The sequence below is a fragment of the Vidua macroura genome, chromosome 17, assembly GCF_024509145.1.
Source record: "Vidua macroura isolate BioBank_ID:100142 chromosome 17, ASM2450914v1, whole genome shotgun sequence".
NCBI classification, from domain to species: domain Eukaryota; kingdom Metazoa; phylum Chordata; class Aves; order Passeriformes; family Viduidae; genus Vidua; species Vidua macroura.
Genome location: NC_071587.1, coordinates 9,757,676 through 9,779,807, shown reverse-complemented (window position 1 = coordinate 9,779,807; position 22,132 = coordinate 9,757,676). Strand labels below are relative to the sequence as shown.

The following is a 22,132-nucleotide window of genomic DNA, read 5'->3' as shown; positions in this document are numbered from 1 at the left end:
TCACCCCTATTTACTTTATCTTCGGAAGCGAATGTTATACTCACTTCTAACCCTTACAAAGCAGAAGCTTTCTGCCCGTGAGAGCTGCGGGAGCAGGGAGCGATTCCCTGCCCAGGTATGGGAGCGGGAGGACAGAGCCTGGTTCGTCCCCTCTTTCCCTGCCCTCGCCGTGCCCGGTGGGGGTGTCAGCAATGACCGGAGGAGAAGGGAACGAGCAGAACCGCGCGGTCCGCCGCTGCCGGCACCTGCCCCTCCGGAGCCCGCACCTTCGAGGCTGCCCGGGGTCGCAGACCGGGACCGGCACCGGGCCGGGCGGGACTTCCCGGCACGGCGGGCGGGGGCGGCGGGAGGCGCTGACACGTGGCCGCGGCCCGGCGGGGGAGGGAGCCGGCGGCCGCCGCGATGTGAGCCGGGGAGGCGGAAGGCGCTGCCCGCATGGCCGCGGGGGGCGGCGGCAGGAATGTGCCCCCGGGCAGCGGCCCCCGCGACGGCATGAGGCGGGATGGCGGCACCGAGCCGTACTGGTCCAGGTAAGGCTGGACCCTGTCCCGCTCCCGGGAAAGCCGCTCCACTGCTGGCGGCGCTCTCCGGGGACTCCCCGCGTGTCCCCGGCCGGTGCCCTCCCGGCCCCGGCGCCCCCCGCATCCTCGGTCCCCGCCGCCCGCAGCTCCTGGGAAGGATGCGGCTCCGGGATGGAGGGGGTCGGGCGGCCCGCACCGCTCCCGGAGAGGCGATTTCGGAGGAGCTTGGTGCTCCCCGTCGGGCCGGGAGCCTCCTGTCCCTGTCTCCGTTGCTGCCCTCCGGGAGGGACACGGTCCCACCGCCCCGGGCGGTTCCCCTGTCTCACTCCCCTGGACTGCAGCAGAGACGGTAGAAGGAAGGGGGAAGATAGGGAATTACTGTGAAAAACGGGGGGAAGAAAACCCCAACTATTGAGCTTATTTCTGGCCTGTAATCAGTGAATTAAACACAAAACTGCTATGAGGCTCTTATCGAATTGTTCCAGTGGGGATGTTTGTACTGGCGATAGCGATTCATTAAGATAAAGTCTGGAATAGGAGCTGGGCAGCTGCTAGACAGCATGAACTGCTCTTGATGCAAAGTCATTAAAATACTTAAAATGCAGTTAAACCCCCAGTGACCACTTCTGACAGGAGGGGCACAAGCAAAGGCAGAGTGATCCAGTGTTTGGAGCAGGCTGGGACACCTGGGGCGGTGCTGCTCCTCTCTGCCACCCTGGCAAAGTCATCCAGCGCCAAGACCTCAGGATCAGCCTCTTCTCCCGTCTGAGGTGGGGTGAGATGATTATTCCAAAGTACCGGCGGGGCAGCTGGAATTCATGGTCAGAGGCTTTTCCAAACTGGGAGCCCCTGGACTCCCTGTGCTTGAGAAGTCTGGCTCGGTTTCAGCTGGCTGACGTCTGGCTGCCACCGTGGTGGCCAGCCCTGGGGCTCCGCTCTTCCCCTCGCCTTGGGCTGGTCGCTGTGGTGACCTCGCCCTGGCAGGAGAGCAGCGGGACAGCCACGGGACAGGTGGCACCCGTGCCAAAGCACAGGGACACGAGGCCAGGGGAAGGGATTGCCCCTTCCAGCAGCAAGAGCCGCTGGATAAGTTGGTGTTTCTCATCCCTGCCTTTCTGCAGAGGCAGCAGGCTGATAGCCGGCTTTAATCCGCCGTCCCGAGGGAGGCTCTTCCTGCACTCAGAGATTGGGCTGTCTCACCAAATCCACGCTCACTTTAAGAGTAACTGGGTGGGTTTTAAAGAAGACCTTTGGCACAGAGGCGCTTAATATTTGAAGATTCTTTCCCCCTAAACCACTTAAGAAAATTCCTTCTCTCTGTCTCCTCCCCCTTGCTAACTTTTCCTTAAATATTAGCGAAGCGGGAATGGTGGGACCTCACACTAGATTTTCATAAGGCAAAACTTTATTTCATAGGTTTCTCCTCTAGGAAAAAAAAAAAAAAAAAAAAAAGTTTGACCAGAACAAGCTCTCCTGTTTCTCAAATCTTTTAGAAAAATGCAAAACATAGATAACGCTTTCCAAAACAAAAGGGGTGAGGACAGCCTGTTGGTCGAGACAGACATTTTAAGTGATTCCGACCATGCTAAGTGCTGCTAATAATTGAGAGAATCCTGTTAATGGGAAGGAGCAGCAGGATAACCCTAAGGCACCTCAGATCATTATCTGTATTGCTGTAGTCACAGAAGCTGAGATCATGTCCCCATTGTTTAGTGTAGACACACTCGTGGTCACAGCCATTCTTTGGGGAGGTTTTATGGAGTTTTATGGCCTGAAGTAAACTGGGCAGTTGGAGGTTGAGTAAGGGGGAGCAAAAAGCGGGAATGAGCCACCAGATCATTCGAGCAGGTTTGTCAAGTTGTATAAAGTACCTCATTGGGTGAAGTTAATTTGGTGGACAATTTGAAAACAGTATATGCAAATAAATAAATTTCATAGTTTCCGAGTTACTGACATGGGGGCAAGGTGTTATCAAGTGGGGGAAGTGACATGGATTCTCCTTTCATGCTCCAACGAAGGACATGCCCGGCAGCCTTCCAAGATCTGTCAGTGCAAGGAGAGATAAACAGTTATCTTGGCAGGTTTATTTTTCCGTCTTTGTTCATGCTGCTTCTTCTTTTGTCCTCCCTTTTTTCAACTGGCTTTTCCTTCCTCTTCCACTTCTCTTGCCTTGTGTTTTCTCCTGCCTGCCTTTCCCAAACTTTTCTGCAGGTTTCCAAGGCTCCATTATCACACATCCCTTCCAAGAGCAGCACTTGGGGATTTCTGTTTGGGGCTTGAAAAAACCTTCATGCTTATGTAGCACATCTGGACAGATAGAGAGCATTTCTTAATGTTGATCCTAACACGCCAAAGCAGGACCCCCCGGGCAGTGGATGTGTTTAAGCATCTCTGGTTTAACTGAGGGAAGACCAAAGCAGTGAAAAGAGATATCGGTTGCTGAAGGTTGCACACAAAGCCACCAGCAGATCCAGCAGCGGATGTGGGGCTCACATTTCGGATGGTGCCTCCAGGAGAGAAATGCAGCATGAAAAAGTCACTGTGCCCTGGGAAAGAAATGACCCCTGAAGCCACTCTGCATCTCCCAGCCTCTGGCTACACCTGAAGACAAGGGGTGATTATAAAAGTTTCTTTAAGCTCCAGAGATAAAAGGAGTCCTACCCCAGCCACAGGCTGATCTCCAGTCACCTGATCTTTGCCCAGAGACAACAGTCAGTTGTTTTTTCTGAGTTCTGTGCCCTCATCTTCTGTCAACATGATGTTGCAGCTTTAGTTGCTTGGGGTATTGTTGGTGGTTGGGATTTTTGTTTTACAAGTTCCTCACCCTGGGTTTATTAGTGACCTTGCTGAGAACTTCATTCACGTGGAAAATGTAAGCAGGGCACACATTTCATTCCTGGCTGATCCATGTATGCCCTCAGATCAGTGTGCAAAGCACGCCTCTGCTTTATTATTATGTTTTCTCACCACCTCCACCTGGACTCAACAACTACTTCCAGCTCATATGAGCTGCTGAAATTTAATTTCATCTTTGCTTTTGCCGAAAGCAAGAAATGAAGAGAGGGAATAAACCCAGAGCTCGTTTGCTGAACACCACTTTGTTGCCATCTGCGGCTCTGTGGAGGGAGCTTGAGCACAGGAGGTGGAGAGGAAGCCAGCAGCTTTCCCAGGAAAAAAAGCCCTGTGTCCTCTGTGCTGCTCTTGTTGGCTGCTAGCTGGATTGGGAAAAAAAATATCCAACAACTCTCCTCTAAACCCCAAAGCTACTTTTGACAGTGACAAATCATTAGCTTGGAGCTGGTCTACAGCATGATAAAATCTGCTTGAGGTGGAGGGGGAAATTACTCCAAGCCTCTTTCTTGACAAGCATGTTAGATTTTGAAGGAGAAATTGTTGAGAAAAACAAAGAATGAGAAGTGAAAGGTCTGTCAAACAGGGTTAAAAATAACAACCTGGGTATTATCTCCTGGCACAGGAGTGTCTGCACGGCTGCTGTGTTGGTGCCACGTCAGTCAGTCCTGCTTGTGGTGACTATTGTAAATTAAAGCTATAGGCAGGTAAGCTGGAAAAGAGTGTTTTTGAAGGAAGATGATCCCATGGGCCTGGGAACGGGTGATGAGGAGGGAAGTGTTGACACACCACGGTTGACAGGTGACCAAGCACAGGGGGACCACAGGCACCAGCTGCCCGTGCTGGGGACATTCCCCTGGGAGGTGGCCTCATGCTTGGGCTGCTGGGTGTCCTGGGTTCGGATCTGGTGGCATGGCCGGGAGCTCAGTGCCACCGTGTGGGCTCATCCCCATCCTGCCCCGGGGTTCTGCCAGGGTCTGGGGAGTGTCCACTGCTGGTGGCTGGGATGAGTGAGAGGGCTGGGGGCACAGGGGGTGACTGCACTGATGTGTTCTCTGTGCATCTCCCACGGAACTGTTTCTAATCTCCTTTTAGAGAAGGGAACTGAGGTAGAGATGCCCTCCCTGGGAGGTGGGCGTTGTGCTCTGCTGATGGTCCCTGTGCCCATCCTGTGCAGATCAGGAGCTGCAGTTCCCAGTTCTTCTTCCAGTTATGGAAAACACCCACAGATATTGCAGATGGCTTCTGGCCAAGAGCTGTAGCTGGGACAGGCTGTTCGTAGTTGTGCTGTCTAACACAGCTCTCTTACCACCTGAAAATACCTGGTGGTCCTGACTCGTGCCTTGGAGGGGCTAAACTGGGATGTAATTGACAGCCTGAACTCCAGAGAGTCCATCTCAACAGTGACCTGCAGTGTCTGCCAAAGCCCTGCAGACTGGGGGAAAGGAGGGAGGCGAGTCAAGAGAAATAAAAGTTGAATAAATATTTGCTCTGTGGCATCTACTGGAGAAATTCCTCCAGCAGGAAAACACACTGCAAATAAAGATACCCTGTGCTGCTGGCTCTGCTTCCACTGCCAGACAGCTCAGCTTGCTTTTGCCCCTTTGGGGGATCTCAGGCATCCTTGAAAATCCATCCTAACCACTGTGCTCTGAGTGGGGGATCCATTTGGTTGGTGGGAGCTGGGTCTCAGGGAAATCACTGGATGCTTGGAAGCAAAGACATTTCCACCCAGTGCCCAAAGCTGCATGTGGAGGAGGAGAACCAAGGGACATCAGACAAGGCTGCTCAAAAAGCCACGCAGGAAGAGTCATTAGGTCTTGGGCTAATTATAGTCTGGGCAGTGGTTGGAGGTTTGTGAAATAGGAAGTGTTTCTAGCTGCATGGCTGCTTTGCTCAGTGAAGAGTCTCGGGGATGTGCAGGAGGGGATGCACCTGCAGTGCCTGTCTCTTGTGGGGAGGAGGGGATTGCACATCAGGCTGGGCACTGAGGAGCCACTGCCATCACTCAGCACCAAATTACATCAATCGGGTGGCTCCAGGCAAGCTCCAGTGATTCCCTGCCCATGGTGTGGAGGGCTGGCCCCTCTCACAGAAGTGCCTGTCACATATAGCCAGGACTGGCCCAGGGATCTTGGTGGGAGATGCTTGGTCTGGAGGGTGAGTCAGGCGTGGTGGCACCAGTGACAGCAGTGGCAGTGATTTCCTGTGCTCTGACTTAGGCTGGTTATCTGCAGCACATTCTGTCTCCCTCCCTCATCAGGGGATTCGTTAGATTTAATCTGTTAATGCTGGTGAAGTTTCACTTCTCAGATGGCTGATGTCACCCACAAAAACTTTTGTTTGATTTATCACTATTCCTTAGTTTTGAAAGGAAGGTTTTAATTCCTGTCTTTGTGCTAGTCCAGGTTCCTCCTGTGTAACCTCTGCTGTTGTTGTTTTGCACTGAGCAGAACGTTGAGTCATCTGCAGCCTCTGTGATAACTATAATTAGGAGAAAATGCATTTACAAAGCTCTTTCCTGTGATGCAAACACGTCATTGTCCTTGCAGGGAAATCATTCCTGCCATGCTTCCAGGTGGGTGTGAGCAGCTCCTGATTACATTTGACACTCATACTCTGCATGGATTTTCCTAGCTGGATGTGCTGCCTACAAGAGGAAGTGGTAGTCTGAAACCATCATTATATTCTCCACTTCTTGTGAGCATAATCCCTCCTGATGTAATTAAATATAAAGGAAGAGAATATAGAATGGAGTAGTAGTCAAAGAGAACATTGAGAGTGTGTCATACACCCAGAGATTTATTTAGTGCTTTGGAATAAAAATAAAAGTCAAGAGAAAAATATATCCCTGGAGTTTTGTCAGAACATCAGTTGGAGAGGAGGCTTCTTGAGAGAAACAGAGTAAAGACTCCTTGAGATTCTCAGGTCTTTTTCTCTCCCTTTTACACCTTGCAGAGTTATACGGGGTTTTGGATAAAGGAAAAACTGTTGATGCTGCTGTGCTTATCAGGATAACTGCAGGTTATTCTGAACACACCAGAATGACTGGAGAGACAGAGCTCAGCCCCACTCCAGTGAAAGCTCATAAAGGTCTCCCTTTGCTGCAAGGGAAAAGTACAATTTAGGAAACTATCTTGGTGGCTAAATAATAGAAAATGCCTCCACACATCACTGGCTGCTGTGCTTTACTCCGTCACCTCGATTGTCACAGGTTCAATAGCTCAAATTTATCAGTGCTGTACTCTTGGAGATAACAGAGATTATGGCCCTGGACTGGCAGCGGCCCATTTGGGCAGGGCAGGCAGGAGTTGTGCCTGGAAGGATCAGTTTCCTGAGGGCTCTCTGGAAGGTTTTCCATGCTGGTTATCCCCACCTGCCCTCTGCCTTTGGTGGGGGATTTATACCCAAAAGCTCCTGTCGTATTGTCCTGCAGGGCTTTCTCTGACCCAGACATGAATTGTCCTGGAGCCTTTGATTTCCTTGTGCTTTTCTGTGGCAAGCTGGAGTCAGTGGAGCCACTGTTCCTGGAACTGGCTGGGGCTGGTGATTAAAAACCAGCCCACCTTTGGTTTTGCAGCAAATGGAGATATGACTGAAGATAACTTCCTCTCAGGGTAAGCCCAGGAGGGCATCTGAGAGCATTTCCCAGCTAGTTGAAATGACTGAGGCAGGTCAACCCCTGGTTACTCATTCCTCCAGCAAAGATACCTGAGGTTTGCCAGTTCCTGTGTTATTTTGTGCACTCATGCGTGTGCACAGTAACAACAGTTCCAACCCTCTAAACACCAACTGAAACACTTCCAGTTCCTCTTGCCAGAGGTTAGCACTGAGCTGCTTATCTGCCTTGTCAGGAAACAGCAATAAATCCATCTCCAGCAGGTTCACCTGCCTGCTGTGTTCTGCTTTTCATTGTTCCTTCACCTCCCCCCTGTGAGGGCCCGTTTACACCTTTATAAATGGGTTTGTGCTGTGTGGGATTAACCCACATTTATCATCATTCCAGTACAGAGAAATCAACTCTGTGTTTGATGTAAAAGGTGACCCGGGTTCTTTCCCACATGGAGAGGGGGTGTGTTTAGCAGGGTGGAAAGCCCAGAGGTTACTGCCCTGGTACAGTGAATTCCCCTGGAGCAGAGAGTCTGTTAGCTCAGTGCTTTGTGCTCTGGGCAGAGAAATAATCAAACACAAATAGTGCCAATAGTGCGTGTTCTTACTCAGCTTTTAACTCTGTAATTCACTGGCAAAGAGGGGGACACAAAGTGGCATGGCTGAGGGAAGGTAGAGGGATTTACCTACACCTGGGCCTGATATTTGCAGCAAAATGTGCTTGTTTGCTTCAGAAGCCATCACTGACTTGCTTCTCACTTACTTCCAGCCTGTAGGAGCCCTTTTCTTGTGGCTGAGAATTCATGCACCAGAAATATATATTCTGTTAACATATTTTGGCTCTTACTATCTAAAATTTCTTATCTGTCCAGGCTTAATTATTTTGCTTCTCTTTCTGAGCTCTTCAGGCCCACCAAGTCTTGTCTCTCTAAAGAATTCCTGCATATCCCTCCTTTTCAGGAGGCAACACACAGACCACCTCCCCCGAGGAATGGCTAGAAATGCCAAATAACTAATGTTTGCTACCAAGAGGTGTGTCTCATGCAGGTGCTTCCAACCTCATGTCCTGACCTTTCCTTTCTTATCCTTATCTTTTAAAGAACAGTTTCTTGACTGGGGGGAAAAAACCAAACAAACCAGGTTCCTTCCTGCCTTTCCCTCCATCCACAGCCAGTGATGTCCAAGCAGCCCATTCCACCTTGCAGCCTATGGACAGACATTTGCTGCTGGGGTCAAACAGTGTTTGGGATGAAGTTGGCATCGTTCCTGAAAGCCAGCAGATGGGGTATCTCGGGGTCTGCAGATCGAGGTGACCCCAAGAATGTAAAAGTCCTTGCTTCCCAGCCCCGCAGCCAAAGAAGGAGTCGGAATGTGTAGGATCAGCTTCTCAAGGTTCTTTATTTTCTCTTATCTATAGCATTCTTTCTCTGACCTGCTGAGCTCTGTCTAGCAAGTCATCCATGGCATTCTGTCTGCCCTCTAGGGCGGCGTTTACATTTTATGCTAAAAACTACGTGTGCTGTGTTTACAATAACGTGCCAATATCTATCATTTATGTTGGACAGTGTGTCTCTACCTTAAACCAATAGAAAAGTGTCACCATCACAGCAAGACACGTAGTTCAAGAAGAAGGAGAAGAAGGTCAGGACACGCCCAAATCCCTCCATCTTGTCCCCTTGAACCCCATTCTAAAAAGCCCCAAAATTCTACTTTTTCACCCTGTGTTAACTCAACTACCACACTACTCAAACCCTTGTGACTTGTAATTCCTCATACAAAGTTAGCAATTTTTTCCACAGGCTAAAATCGAAGCCACAGGTGTTTTTGACTTTGTGCCAAGGTCCCCGAGCCCCCTGCCAGGTTCTCGAGACAGCCAGGGCAGCCAGGGGGATGTCCTGGGTTCCCACAGGGGTACACTCTGTGTCAGCACCGCTGTGCCCCGGGGGTTGTGCTGACCTTCATTTTACCGAGGCAGACTCGGCTTGCAAAGCCAAGCCAGCCCCTAAATCCTGTGCACACACCCACAGGGCCCAGCAAACACCTGCCCTTTTCCCACCTTCCTCTCCATCCCTGCAGGCCCGAGTCCCGCGTGTGGACGGTGATGCTGCTGCTGGGGACGTGCCTGCTCTACTGTGCCCGTGTCACCGTGCCCATCTGCGCCGTGGCCCTCAGCTCCTACTTCGACTGGGACAAGAAGCAGTTCGGCGTCGTGCTCAGCAGCTTCTTCTGGGGCTACTGCTTGACACAGATTCTTGGAGGACACATCAGTGATCAGTACTGGAAATTATTCTCATGTCTTCTTGTTTTAATGACGCTTAGCTTGGTTTTGACCCCTCAGTTCCAGTCTGAGCAGTGGCAGTGCCAGGTTTCACAGCAATGGGGTAGAGGGTCAAGTGTGTCCATGGGGAGAAACTCTGGCTAAAAAGAGATGTGGGTACTTTAGGAGCTCCAGATAGGAGCTGTGGATGTCTCATCCCTGCAAGTGATTCTAGGATTCTGTGAATGCAGCTTTTTTGATTTGATCTGCACAGGTGATCTTTGTTTTCAGTTCAGCACTTCAGTCTCTCTGCCCTATATTCTCTTGCAGTCTTTTCACAAGCAAGTCCCCATACACTGTTTCCATCATGTTTAGAAAAACTGTCTCCATTGTGTCATATGAATTAAAAACCAAACAATTTCCCCAGTTGGCTGTAAGGGAGGATCTGAATCATTACCTGCTTGAGTCCCTTTCCCCAGCCAATCTATTCTTAGTGAGAGAGCTTTTCTGTGAAATCTTTTGTGAGGAGCACATGCCTGGAAGGGATGCATTATCTGTGCAGTGCACTTTGCTATTTAATTAGGGTCCTTAAGAGTTTGCAAGAAAAGGCCTGGAGAAACCTGAATGGTAAAAGGCAGTGCTAAGGATTGCAAAAGAGCAAATGGAAAGCACCATCACTGCTTAAGGGAAGCAAAACGGTGGCAGCACCACCTCCATCAGAGAGTTGAGTGGCTCAGTGCTGTGAGATCTCTGGGATCAGTGAGTGCTGGAGTTGGATGGGCAGTGCTGGCAGGGGGTGGGAAGGGAAAAGGTCAGAGCTACTCCCCAAGTGGCAAGAGAAGAACAGGTTTGACTCTTAAAAACAGGTTAAACTGGGAAGGGCACTTGAGTCTGGACTGAAGGACTTTGCCCTTTTGCCCTCCTGTCTTTGATAATGTGTTTTCTGTCTTCCAGAATAGGAGGTGAGAAAGTCCTCCTCCTCTCAGCATCAGCCTGGGGGTTCCTCACAGTCCTCACCCCGCTGCTCACCCACATCACTTCAGCACATCTGGTTTTTATGACCTCTTCCAGGTTCCTCATGGGGCTGCTGCAAGGTGAGACCCCCATCCTGAGCCTGTCTGTTCAGGGGCTTCCTTGCACAGAGGCTCACGTGCAGCACACTGAGATGCAAGTCCCATGGTTTGCAGTGCTTGAACCCTTCCCATGGGTGTCTGAGCAATTCTCTGCCTCAAAACAGCCTCCACATCCAGAACTTCCATGGGAAAAGCCAGTGACATTTCTAGAGAGTCGCTGACAAGTCATTTCTCTGTAGAAATCTCTCTGCCAGACAGGGGCTGCTGGATTTGGAAATCATCTCTGGTCGTGTTTGGTTTTCCACATTTTAAAACTCCTTCAAAACACTCGGAGAAAATTTACCCTTGCCAAAACTTTTGGATAATTTGGAGTGATTTTCCTTCCCTCTTGCCAAACTGCAGCACTGGGAAGTGCATTGGCACTGATGGATTTACAGCAGCAGTGGTGAGGATGAAACAGGATTACAGAGAACACACAAAAAAACCTTTGATGGCGATAGATCCACTCAGTTTATTTTATACCCCTGTTTTGAATTCACCTAAAATGTTGCTGCTTTGTCTCAGTGTTTAGCTCACTCTGGATCTCTTATATTTGCTTTTGTTTTGCCTAACTGCTCCCTGCCTTGCTCCTGTTTCTCTCAGGGGTGTACTTCCCATCCCTGGCCAGCCTGCTGTCCCAGAGGGTCCGGGAGAGCGAGCGAGCCTTCACCTACAGCACAGTGGGGACTGGCTCACAGTTTGGGTGAGTTCAAAGGCCTCAGCAGCCAGTGACAGTCTCTGGACATCCTGTCTGATGAAATGCCATTAAATAGTTGGAGGCAAAACTCACAGCCCAAAGTAAATGTGGATTCATGGGTCCTCAAGGACTCCTGCTGCAGCTGAGGAAGCCTCAGGCAGTTGCTGTCCTGCCTGCCAAGGATTTATGTATTGTTCTCTCTTTCTTTTCAAACCAGACTTTGAAGACTGTTTGCAATATTTAATTACTATGGGAAACAGCCCAATTCAGTAGGAAGAGCAAGGGTCAGCCTGACACTGGCCACCTGTCCTCTCTGATAGATGGGAAGAAGAGAACTTCTCCACCTCTGCTGATCTCCATCAGAATTTCCTTTCTAAATGGAAAGGTTGCTTAAAAGCCGAATAGAAATATCACTGTGTCCAATCACTTAGTTTTCCAGTTCTCATTTCTTTTGCTGCTTTAAACATTCTCTGGCATACTGCACACCAGCAACCTCCTTTTCTTTCTTCAATTACCATTTTTCAGCGTGGGGCAGGTGAGGGTGAGGTCCCTTTGGGATTTCTCCTGCCATTGAGGATCTGGCCTGAGCTGCCACTCAGGGAACAGGACAGGTTGCAGAGCCATGGTGGGACAGGTGGCAGCACCCACACATGAGTGACTGAGAGATTGTCCCCTGTGAAGGTGCTGAGGTCCTGGCACAGGGTGCCCAGAGAAGCTGTGTGGCTGCCCCATCCCTGGAAATGTCCAAGACCAGTTTGGATAGGATTTGGAGCAACCTGGTCTCGTGGAAGGTGTCCCTGCCCATGGCCGGGGGTGGAACAACACGAGCTTTAAGGTCCCTTCCAACCCAAAAAATTTTAGGATTCTGTGGTTCAGTGACAGCAGCGTTGACCCCAGGGAGAGTCTCCCATCAATGTGCTCAGTCTGAGCTCTCAGCCAGGCCAGTAAATCTGAGTGCTTTCCCTTGCAGAACGCTGCTGATTGGTGGTGCAGGATCTCTCCTCCTGGATTGGTACGGCTGGGAAAGTGTTTTCTACTTCTCTGGTTTGCTCACTTTGCTCTGGGTTTATTGCACCTGCAAATACCTCCTGAGTGAGAAAGGTGAGTCCAGCTGCATCCCTGGGGCTGGCAGTGCTCCTGATGATCTGGGAACTAAGTGATTCCTCTCCATTATTCTCTGCAAATCCTGTGTGTTTCCAAGATCATGCCTGGTTTTACACATCAGCCTTTTTTCAGATGTGTTCTGTAATACACACTGTGTCTCACCCAAGATCCCCAACCCAAAAACCAGGATTTGAGCTCTTGCAATGCTGATTTCCTATTTCAAGTCCCATGCTGGATTATATCATTGCTGAGAGCCTGATCTGGCTCCTCAGTACTCTTTAAGCACCAGTGAAAACACAAAACAGAGCATGATCTTCAAAGTGGATTAAGCTAAAGCAGGACAAGATACTTACTCCAAACTAAGAGCATCTACACATAGAGCTTTTAAAAACCAGTTAATCCACAATATCTCTTCCCAAATAACTGCCTAGGAGTAATTCCACATATGGACAGACCATTACACCTGGCTACAGCATTATTAGGGTGAGTGTGGTATGTAGGAGCCCAGCTCGCTGGGAGCTGGGTGTGTGCCTGGTGCTGCACAGAATCCAGACCCAGTCCCTACGAAGGGACTTTTGTTTAATTATAAAAGAGGTATAACACATGGGTGAAGGTGGCTGGATGGGGAGGGGTGTGGAAAAACTTTGGGCAGTGTAGCAAGGTGTTTCCATGAGCATTCAACTCTGGTAGAGCCAAAAAAACAAGGGTTAGAAGGAGATTAAAAGTGGTTGTACAGCTGTGTCCCAGGGCTGCCTCCAACTGCACAGGTAATTACTGACCACAGCTTTCTTTTGGGTGTTTTCTTCCCTGCAGAACTCACCATCCCCATGAACTATTTAACGAGAGGCCTCTCGGTACCCAAGCAGAGCAAAGTTCCCTGGAAGCAGCTGTTCAGGAAGGCACCGATCTGGTAGGCAGCTGCATGCATTGGCCAGCCTGGGAGCATCCTCTGGTTTCTCCTCTCTGGGCTTATTTTTTCTGCCTCTGTGGTTTTTGTCCACTTATTTATATATTTGAGAAGCAGGACCAGTTTTCTAATTCCTTTTGTATGAATAAAGAACTGGAAAGGTAAGCTTGGCAAAGGTGGTTTATGTTCTGTCCACAGGACTGTCAGGCTCGGCTCGAATGTTACTGGTAAATCTTTCTCATTCCCAGGCTGTTCCCCCTGGATGGGTCCTGTACTCCTCCAGAGTGATATTTTCCACGGGTCTTGTTAGAAATGCTGATTGTAATGGGCTCCTAACAAGTGCAAGTGCTGCTCAGGGGCACTGGGTGGCACGGGCTGTGTTCTCATTGCTGGCAAACATCTTCTTAATGGCCATTTTCCCTTTGGGATGCTGCAGTGAGTACTGAAGCTCATCCAAGCATGTTCCCAAGGGCTGTTTTAAGGCAGGGAGGAGGAGGATGATGGAGCTGCAGGGCAGCAAACCCATTCCTGCCTTGAATAACAATGGAGCCGATAGCAAATCCCTAGAAAACAACACCTCTTGGAGCAGGAGGGCTCTTGCAGGGCTGGAAGGGACCGGTGGGAAATGCAGTGGCATTAATTAGCGCTTCAATTAACCTCGCCTGGCCCTGGGGCTGTGCGATGGGGCAGCGAGGAACTAGCTGCTAGGAGAAAGCTGAAAGGAGTGACAATCTGAAGCTGAAAATCAGCTGGAGCTGAAAATCTGCAACAAAAATCTCAGGAAGCCGAAAGGGCTTCCTACAGAGAACTGCAGTTCTCCGTGACAAAAATCTCAGGGATTTCCGTTGGGAGCTGACATCTCGAGTGCCCGTTTCCCAGCCAGCATGACCTGTCACTGCTGATTGTTTCCTCTCAGCTGTGTATTTTCAGGGCTGTCATCATCGCTCAGCTCTCCACGGCCAGCACCTTCTTCACTCTGCTCTCCTGGCTGCCGACTTTCTTCAAGGAAACTTTTCCCGAGTCCAAGGTAGGTTGGCTGCAAAGCAGAAGCATTGCTGTTCAAAGGAGGCCGTGCTGGGTACCTGCCAAAGGGGGGTGGAGACGAGGAAGATGATGGCAGAGGGATTTGGTGAGAGCAGCCTGGGAGGCAGGAGGAGGTGGGAGGTTTCCCTGTCACTTAGGACCTGTGGCACCCCGCTCATATTTTTGGAGATCTCTTCAGGTTGCTGAGGCTGGTTTCTAGTTGCTTCTTTAGGGATGCTGAAGGGTGCAAGGAAGAGCAGGTTGTATTGGGTTTTAGACTGCTTTTCTTCTGAGGAAAAGATAATTTTTCAACTAGCACAAAGCTCATGACATTATGAGCCCATGACATTATGCTCTTGCAAATAACCACCATTCACTCCTGTTTTTTTTACAGGGTTTTTAAATTGGACTAACATTGTACAGCTCAGACCTGCCTGTGAAAATGATAATTACCATTCATAACAATAATGTGTACTTCAAAAATACTACAAAAGCTTCCCTCTTCTCAGCACAAATGATACTCCCATTTTTCAGAAAGCCAGGCAATACTCATCTGGGCTGAGAGCTGGTAATTTCATCTTGTTCTCAGAAACTCAGGCAGTCTTCTCCACAATGGTTCTGTTAGCTTTTTACAATTTCCAGAGCTGCTTACAAATGCCTTTTCATATTACACATGTAAAGCTCTTTATGGCATACTTGATATTTATATTAAAATCATGTGTTAAACCAGCAAACATATTGTTGTGACAAGATCTGTGCACCTCGAGTAATGTGCTTGTGCAGCAGTAATTTACCATCTGTTAAGCATTATATCATGGTGCCCTTATGTAAGATGCTCTATAGAGTGCTCCTGCAGCTGATAATCATTTTGTGCTGTTTAAAACGGGCTGAGGCTGCTTGATTGTAAAGGATGGCTGATAATCCCTAATGTGGGTAACCTGTGTCACCTGCTGGCTAAAATCCCTTGCTGCAGGTGAGCTGGGCAGCTGCCTGTGGCCACCTGAGTGAACGTGATGGAGGGTTTGGCTCAGGGTGATGGGCTGTGGGATGAGACAAATTTGGGATTGATGTGCTGAGCGGCCCCAGCTGCTGTTAACAGACAGCAGAAGCACCACCCCACAGAGCCCATGGGCTAACATTGTCAAAAATGACCAAGACCCAAATTTCAAAGGCATGGAAAGATGCAGATGGACCCTGATGTGATTTCCAGGAGCATCTTTAACAGGATTATTCAAAACCAAGATTATTCAGCCCTCCCACGCATCCCAGACAGGAAGGGGAGATGTCTCCAGGGGGTGATGGGCTCTGAGCAAAGGGGGAGATGCTGGGGGTGATGGGTGCATGGATGGATGAGTAGGTTCAACCAGCTGAGATGAAATCCAGCCCAGCCCACGCTGATTTCAGCTCCTGTGGGATCTGGGCACCAAAGTGCCCCTGAGCAGCTGTAATCCAGCTGACCGCTAATCGTCTGTGATTACAGCTGCAGCTCACTTAATTGAAAATAGGCCGAAGGATGTTGCTCCCCATAATGTTACCTAATCCTGCCATTAGAAAATCCAGCTCTGCTCCCTCAGCCTCACACAGTAATGCTGCTAATGAGCTGGAAGCTGCTGGAAATTTTGCCAGCAGCTTTGCTGGGGACCCACAGGAAACCCACACTGAGCTTCCCAGGGCTCCGTGGCTCCCCGCCACATCATCTTGCTGAGCAGTAAACTTTGCCATGTTTAATCCCTCTTTCCTGGAGTTTTCTGCCTCTCCCCTAGATGCAGCATTGCTGGGGAAGAAGGAAAGATAACAAATCTACAAATGCTACAGGCTGTGATCACCTGCTCCCTCACAGAGCTTGGAGTGGGGCATGGTGCAGTTCAGTGCTGGCTCTACAAAGGGGGTACAGGTGCTGCAACAAGTCCTGAGTGCTTCATCATTTCTCTTTTCTACAGGTACCACAGACTGTCAAAATATTTGTGAACAAACTCAGCTCTGACAACAAATCTCTCTTGATTTTCACTTCTTTTCAGGGTTGGGTGTTTAATGTAGTCCCCTGGCTGGTTGCAATTCCGACGAGCTTGTTCAGTGGATTTCTGTCTGATCATTTAATTAGTCAAGGTGAGAGCTCTTTACAGCTTTTCCTCTGCTCTTATGGGATGTGGGGAGAGGACCTGGGTGGGAGGAGATGGGCTTGTTGATAGGGAGAAGACCCAGCAAATAGACAATGTAAGGTTCTGATACAAAAGCAGAATAAATTCTCCAGTGTCCAAATCCCACTGATGTGTTTGGGGCTCCCTTTGATCTCCTTCATAATATTCATGTGGTCATGAAATCCGGGCATCTGAAATCTACTTATGTTGTAGTTTCCTGGCTGGACAACAAGGTGAGCTGTGCTTAACTCCAAGTGTCCCTTTCTTCTCCAGGGTACAGAACCATCACCATTCGTAAGTTCATGCAGGTAAGAGAGCTGGAGCTGTGGGAGAGGTACCTGAGTTACCAGTTAAACTCTGATTATGTGGCAGACTGGACCTTGTGTGGAGCTGGGTTGGGGGTTATAGATGGAAACAGGAAAGATTTTCTGCCTTTGCACATTAACTGGTGGTCAGGATGTGTGAAAGGAAATCCAGAGGAAAACCCTGGCTGAGGAACAGAGCCTGGATTAATGGTAGCATTGAGCACAGTGAGTGCTCTGAAGGGGTTTTCTTTCACAGCCTGTCCCTGGTCATTCCAAATGACCCCTTAGGTACTGAGGAAGTAGCAGTACAAGGGTGAGCAGAAATAGAAATGCTGGGTGAGAACACAGTGTGTCCTCTGATCTGCAGCATCACATCCCTCTGGACAAACCTCTGACACAGAAGGACATTTTGGGGGGGAAAAAGAGGAGCACGGGGTGCACACAAACTCATGGCATTCGAAACGGGAACAGTTTGTTCGTGGCAGGAGTTGCTTTCTTCCTTGCAGAAAACGTGCTGTGGTGTTTAATTTTCCCTTTTTTCCAGGTCATTGGCTCTGGTGTCTCAAGCATTTTTGCTTTGTGCCTGGGCCAGACCTCCAGTTTCTGCAAAGCAATAGTGTTTGCCTCAGCCTCTGTTGGACTGCAGACCTTCAACCACAGGTGAGGAGAGCCATGGGGACAGTGGCCCTCAGCTCCCCTGCACATTTGGCATTTTGGAGTCTCAGAGGAGGCTGCCTCCACCCTGACTGTGAGAACAAGAATTGGCACTTGCCTGAACATTGTTTTTGGGACCCTGTGAGGCTGGAAGAGTTTAGTGTCCTGTGGGTTGGAAGTAATCCAGCAAACCTCTAGCATGGAAGGGCTTGGACCAGCCAGTAGGAGGGGGATGGAGCAGGAGGGGAAATCACATTGTGGCCCCTCTGAACACTTTGAGCTGAATTGTTTTCTTTCTGATACTCACCTGCTTTACTCTCAGCTCCTCCCTTCTCCTGCCAGTGCCATTTCTTGTCCAGGAGCTTTCCTTGTGTTTGAAAAATCAAACTGTGTAAATGATGGAAAAGCAGTCATGTTCCATTCAAACAGCCACTTATCTCCCCTCTCTGTTTCTCACCAGTGGCATTTCAGTGAACGTGCAGGACCTGGCCCCCTCGTGTGCTGGCTTGCTCTTTGGTAAGGATTCTGTGGGGTTTCTGTGCTGGACAGGTGGCATCTCCTGGGGGGACATGGTCACCAGCATCAATTTTGAGCAGGAGCAGCTCTGGGCAGTGCCTGCTCTGTGTGTGCAATCTCAGCTTCCTTCTGTGACAAACCTGCCAGTGCTGGGGGCAGGTAACACCACCAAGGTGCCTTTGTTGTATCTGTGAGGTGCTCTGCTGCACCCAGGGATGGCCTCAGTGGTTTCTGTCAGCTCTCCAGAGAAGCTGTGGCTGCCCCATCCCTGGAAGTGTCCAAGGCCAGGTTGGACAGGGCTTGGAGCAGGGCTAGTGGAAGGCGTCCCTGCCCATGGCAGGAGGATGGAATGAGGTGAGCTTTAGGGTTCATCCCTGCTCAAATCAGTCAGTGATTCCACAATCACAAAGGCATTTTGCCCAATGTGCAGATCGGGGGTTGGTGGCAGCTGTGATTAAAGTGCTCATGTCTGTGGCTTTTCACAATTTCTTTTCACACCTTTTCTTTCCAGGGGTTGCAAATACAGGTGGAGCCCTCCTAGGTAAAGTACATTCCTGCAGCTCATCCTTTCCTGGGGAGCCCTCTCCCTGCAGAGGGCAGGATCCAGCCCAGAGCCTTTGCATGTTTCTGGTCTCTGCAGGTGTCATTTGTGTGTACCTGGCTGGATACCTGATCGAGACCACTGGCTCCTGGATTTCTGTTTTCAACCTGGTGGCTGCTGTGAACAGCATTGGGCTCTGCACGTTCCTCCTGTTTGGAGAGGCCCAGAGGGTGGACACAGACTCTGTGTACGTGGATCTTTAGAGATCAGCCCAAGCAGCAGCTGAAGGACAGGAGCGTGTCGCATCTATGGATCATTCTTGCACAAGTGCCAAAGAACATTTTACTTTTTTTTAGGTGTTTTAACAGGAAAAAATATGCTGAAACCAAGTACATAATGGGACTGGATGAAACCCATGTGAGAAAAGAAATTTAAAGTTCATTTTTTTGCTCAGGGCTGTAGCTGGTGGCTTACAGAGCCATCCAGCTCAACATCTCCAGTGAAGATATGGTCTGTGGGACCAGTTTGTCCCAGTTTGTGTCTTGTGGACGAACAAGCAGCTGACCTGACCTGTCTCCCAAGGCTGCTGTGGTTCCATGCCCTCTTGAGAGGAGCTGCTTCTCCATGTGGGAGTGGGGCTCCCATGCTCTGCTGTCCTGGGACTGCCTGGCTCTGGGGCTGCTGTGCCACCAGGTGTCCTGTGAGGTGTGACAGGAACATCCCAACGAGTACCTCTGCCCTTAACCCCCACGTGTGCCTTTGTTCTGCAGCAGGTACCAGGCAGGTTTCCAGGGCTGTGAGGTGAATTCCAGGCTTCCCTTCAGGGGATGTGTGGCTGGGTGTGTGCCCTGGACCCAGGGCCATGGGGCTGTGTCAGTGCTGCTGTCACGGAGCTGGGAGAGGGCTCCAAGCCAAGCCTGGCTTTGCTCAAGGGCCCAAGGTGTCCCTTCTCTCCCTGGTGGCTTCACCCCAGCCCAGGTGGATGAGGGCAGAGCTGAGCTGTCCCCCGGGGTCAGGCTTAGCTGGGCTGACCTTTCAGTGCAGCAACAGGCAAGGAATCCCTCTGGAGCTGTTTTGTCAAATGCTGTGAATGTATGGGAAGAACTGGTCACACTCTGTGCTGTGGATCTACAACTCCCAAATGCTTTCTGCATGTTTAGATATGTCCATGTGCTCTCAAAGCACCGAGGGAGACTTTCCAAAGAGCTTGGCATGGGCAGGTTTTGTTTCTGTGTTAAGCATAAATCAAATTTCTGCATTGGGCATCCACAGGGATGTGGATCCCTGTGGTTCCCTGGGTCAGAGGGAAATACTTGGCTGTAGACACCTCTGAGCTTGAATGTCTTAAAGTTATTTATAAATATTTTAAAATTTAAGCACCAAATCCTATATTTTATGTACTTGAGGCCTGATTCTGCATGCTTGTTTTGAGTGGTACTCCCACCAAATCCAGCAGTCTTTCTCGAAGGGGAGGATCTACCAGCCTCCAGTGTTTGTTCTGTAGGATCAATTTTAAAGGTGAATTTCATATTAAAGCATTTCATTGCTTCTCCTCCAATCCCCTGATTGCAGCCTGAAAGGATCTCTTGGGTTTCTCTAGTGCTTACCAGAAAACTGGGGCTGAGGAGCAGGTTTCCCAAGGACCTTGCAGTGCAGGAAAGCTATAGATTCAGGTGGAAAAAAAAATCCTATTATCCTCTTCCTCACCTTTTTTTTGGGGCCAAATTTCTTCTTGGGGGAGCTTTTGGAGCTGTGTAAAGTGTCTGAATAGCCTGATTTGTAGTGAAAATACTGCCAGCCTTTTAATTACAGAGACACTAATGGGCATCACTGAGCTGAGCCACTTACTGGGCAGAATTGAAGATAAGGATGGGACTGCCTGATGTCTGCCCAAGAAAATAAAGAATCAATGTGGCCTGGTGGGACAGAGAGATTAGGAAGTATTTTATTTTTCTCCTTCTGTGCTCTTTTTTCTCCAAAAGGCTGTTTGATACCATAGGTACCACTCTATATTGGGGTGCTGCAGAGCCAGGAAAGCTGCTGGGAAGTCTTAAATCAGTGGGTAAATTGGGAAGAACACCAGTAACAAACAGCAAACACAAACACAGCCAGGCTTGCCAAAGAGGCCTGAGGCTGTGCAGCCATCTCTGTCAGCTTGTCCTTTGTCCAGTCTGAGCAGATTTCTTGCATGGCCTTTTCTTTAGTGACAGCAAAAAGATCCCCATGGGTTTTGTGGGGTTTTTGAGTATCTTCTCTGGCCATTTAGTGCTGCAGGTCAGGAGCACAAGGAGTCAGTTCTGGTTCTCTTTGCTGGCTGCACCATTTCTTGTGGAGGAGCTGATGAGTTTAAATCACTCATGTTTGAATCAGGCTGCTTGGCCACCCCTTGGATCTGCCAGCTGGGAAATTTGGAGTTGATCTTCAAAGGGAAGTGTTTGGCTGTGCCTCCTCTGTGAATCCAGCTACCATTCCAGTGAGCTGTCCAAGTTATCTCTCTGTAACTGGCTAATAAGTTCAATATTTGACCTACACTTGAGGCTTATGTTTCATTCTCATCATACCTCTTTGGTGAAGTATTGAAACTGTTTTATCTGTACTGTTATTTGTTTAAGCCAAAGCTTGTGGTGTGCAAGTTTTTGCTATGGAAAGACCTAAAAAGAATAAAGGCAGTGAATCATTTGCAAACTGTGGTTTTGCTTTGACTGGAGAGGTGTTAGTTTGTGTGATCAGTGAGGGACAGAGGAGCACATTGGATGTGATTAACTCCCGGGGGAGGCTGTGCAGGGAGAGTATCTGGACTGGCAGATTTTTACAGCATCCTCACGTGTACATCAGACTCGGGAGTTCATCCAGCTACATCTTCTCACTGTTTTGGGAAAAATGAGTGAAAAGCTGCCTTCAGCAAAGGGTTGGACAGTAAAGCGTCAGCAGGCATGATCCAGTGTCACTTGTTAAGAGTAATGACACAAACGAAGTGATTCGTGGGTGAGATGGGGCACACCCCGCAGGCGGATCACCTTCCACGTGGCGATCGTGCTCGGAAAAACAAAAACAAAAACATTTCCACCTTTTTATATATCCTCGCTGATAGGTTCGAGCAGATGCCAACAGAGGGAGCTGTGAGATCTGGGATGTGACTGCTCCTGGAGAGTGCAGAGCCCGGCCCTGGCACAGCTGGCACGGGCAGCGTGGCTGGTGCGGGTGGTTTGGCTGGCACAGCTGGCACAGCTGGCAGAGCCTGGCGCTGCCCACGAGCAGCTCTGGCTGGTGGCTCTCGCGGCTGGAGCTGCCTTTGGGAGCCCCAGGATTTGCTGTCCCCGTGTTCACTTTCACTCCTCACAGGGCAATTGCAGTTATTGTAGGGAGGAAAAGTTTTGGACACATTTTAAAAGGAGAAAGAGCCATTAAACGAATTTTAACGCCTCATCCATAGTGTAATCGAGAGAATATCTCCAAGTACTGTAGACTCCTCTAATTTTCTCATCAATGTGTTCAGAAAAAAAGCCAACATGAAACTTGGTGGCATGAAAATGATGCTGAGGACAATTTAGTAGAGTGCAAGTTATCTTCAACTTTCCCTGTCTTTTTGCTCCCCTTACAGAGGTATCAACAACCTTTGACATGCACATGTGAGCTTTTTTTGACCTTTTAGGTAATTTAGGTGATTTAAAGCTTTTCAGCTCCAAGAAGCCACAGACCCACCTAAAAGCCTGCCCTGTTCTTCTCCAGCTGTGCAGAGCCTGAGAGAAAAGAAGGGTTTGGTATTTCATTAAATATATATATTTATACATAAATATATTAAATATATATATTAAATAGATATATTAAAATTTTAATTTAATATATAAGTATATATCTATTAAATATAGATATATTTTATTAAATATATTAAATGTAT

The 22,132-nt window shown here is 49.1% G+C and overlaps 1 protein-coding gene across 1 annotated transcript; it reads left to right on the top strand.

Annotated features, from left to right (window-relative positions):
- Positions 1 to 418: 418 nt before the first annotated feature.
- Positions 419 to 20,919, top strand: SLC17A9 (solute carrier family 17 member 9). Its single transcript, XM_053992789.1, has 13 exons — positions 419 to 530; positions 9,057 to 9,254; positions 10,192 to 10,331; positions 10,953 to 11,052; positions 12,017 to 12,147; positions 12,964 to 13,060; positions 13,988 to 14,084; positions 16,099 to 16,186; positions 16,492 to 16,526; positions 17,068 to 17,183; positions 17,638 to 17,693; positions 18,205 to 18,234; positions 18,334 to 20,919. Exons 1-13 carry the CDS (start codon positions 436 to 438, stop codon positions 18,495 to 18,497), a joined length of 1,347 nt encoding a protein of 448 aa, XP_053848764.1. The 5' UTR covers positions 419 to 435; the 3' UTR covers positions 18,498 to 20,919.
- The last annotated feature ends 1,213 nt before the right edge of the window (positions 20,920 to 22,132 follow it).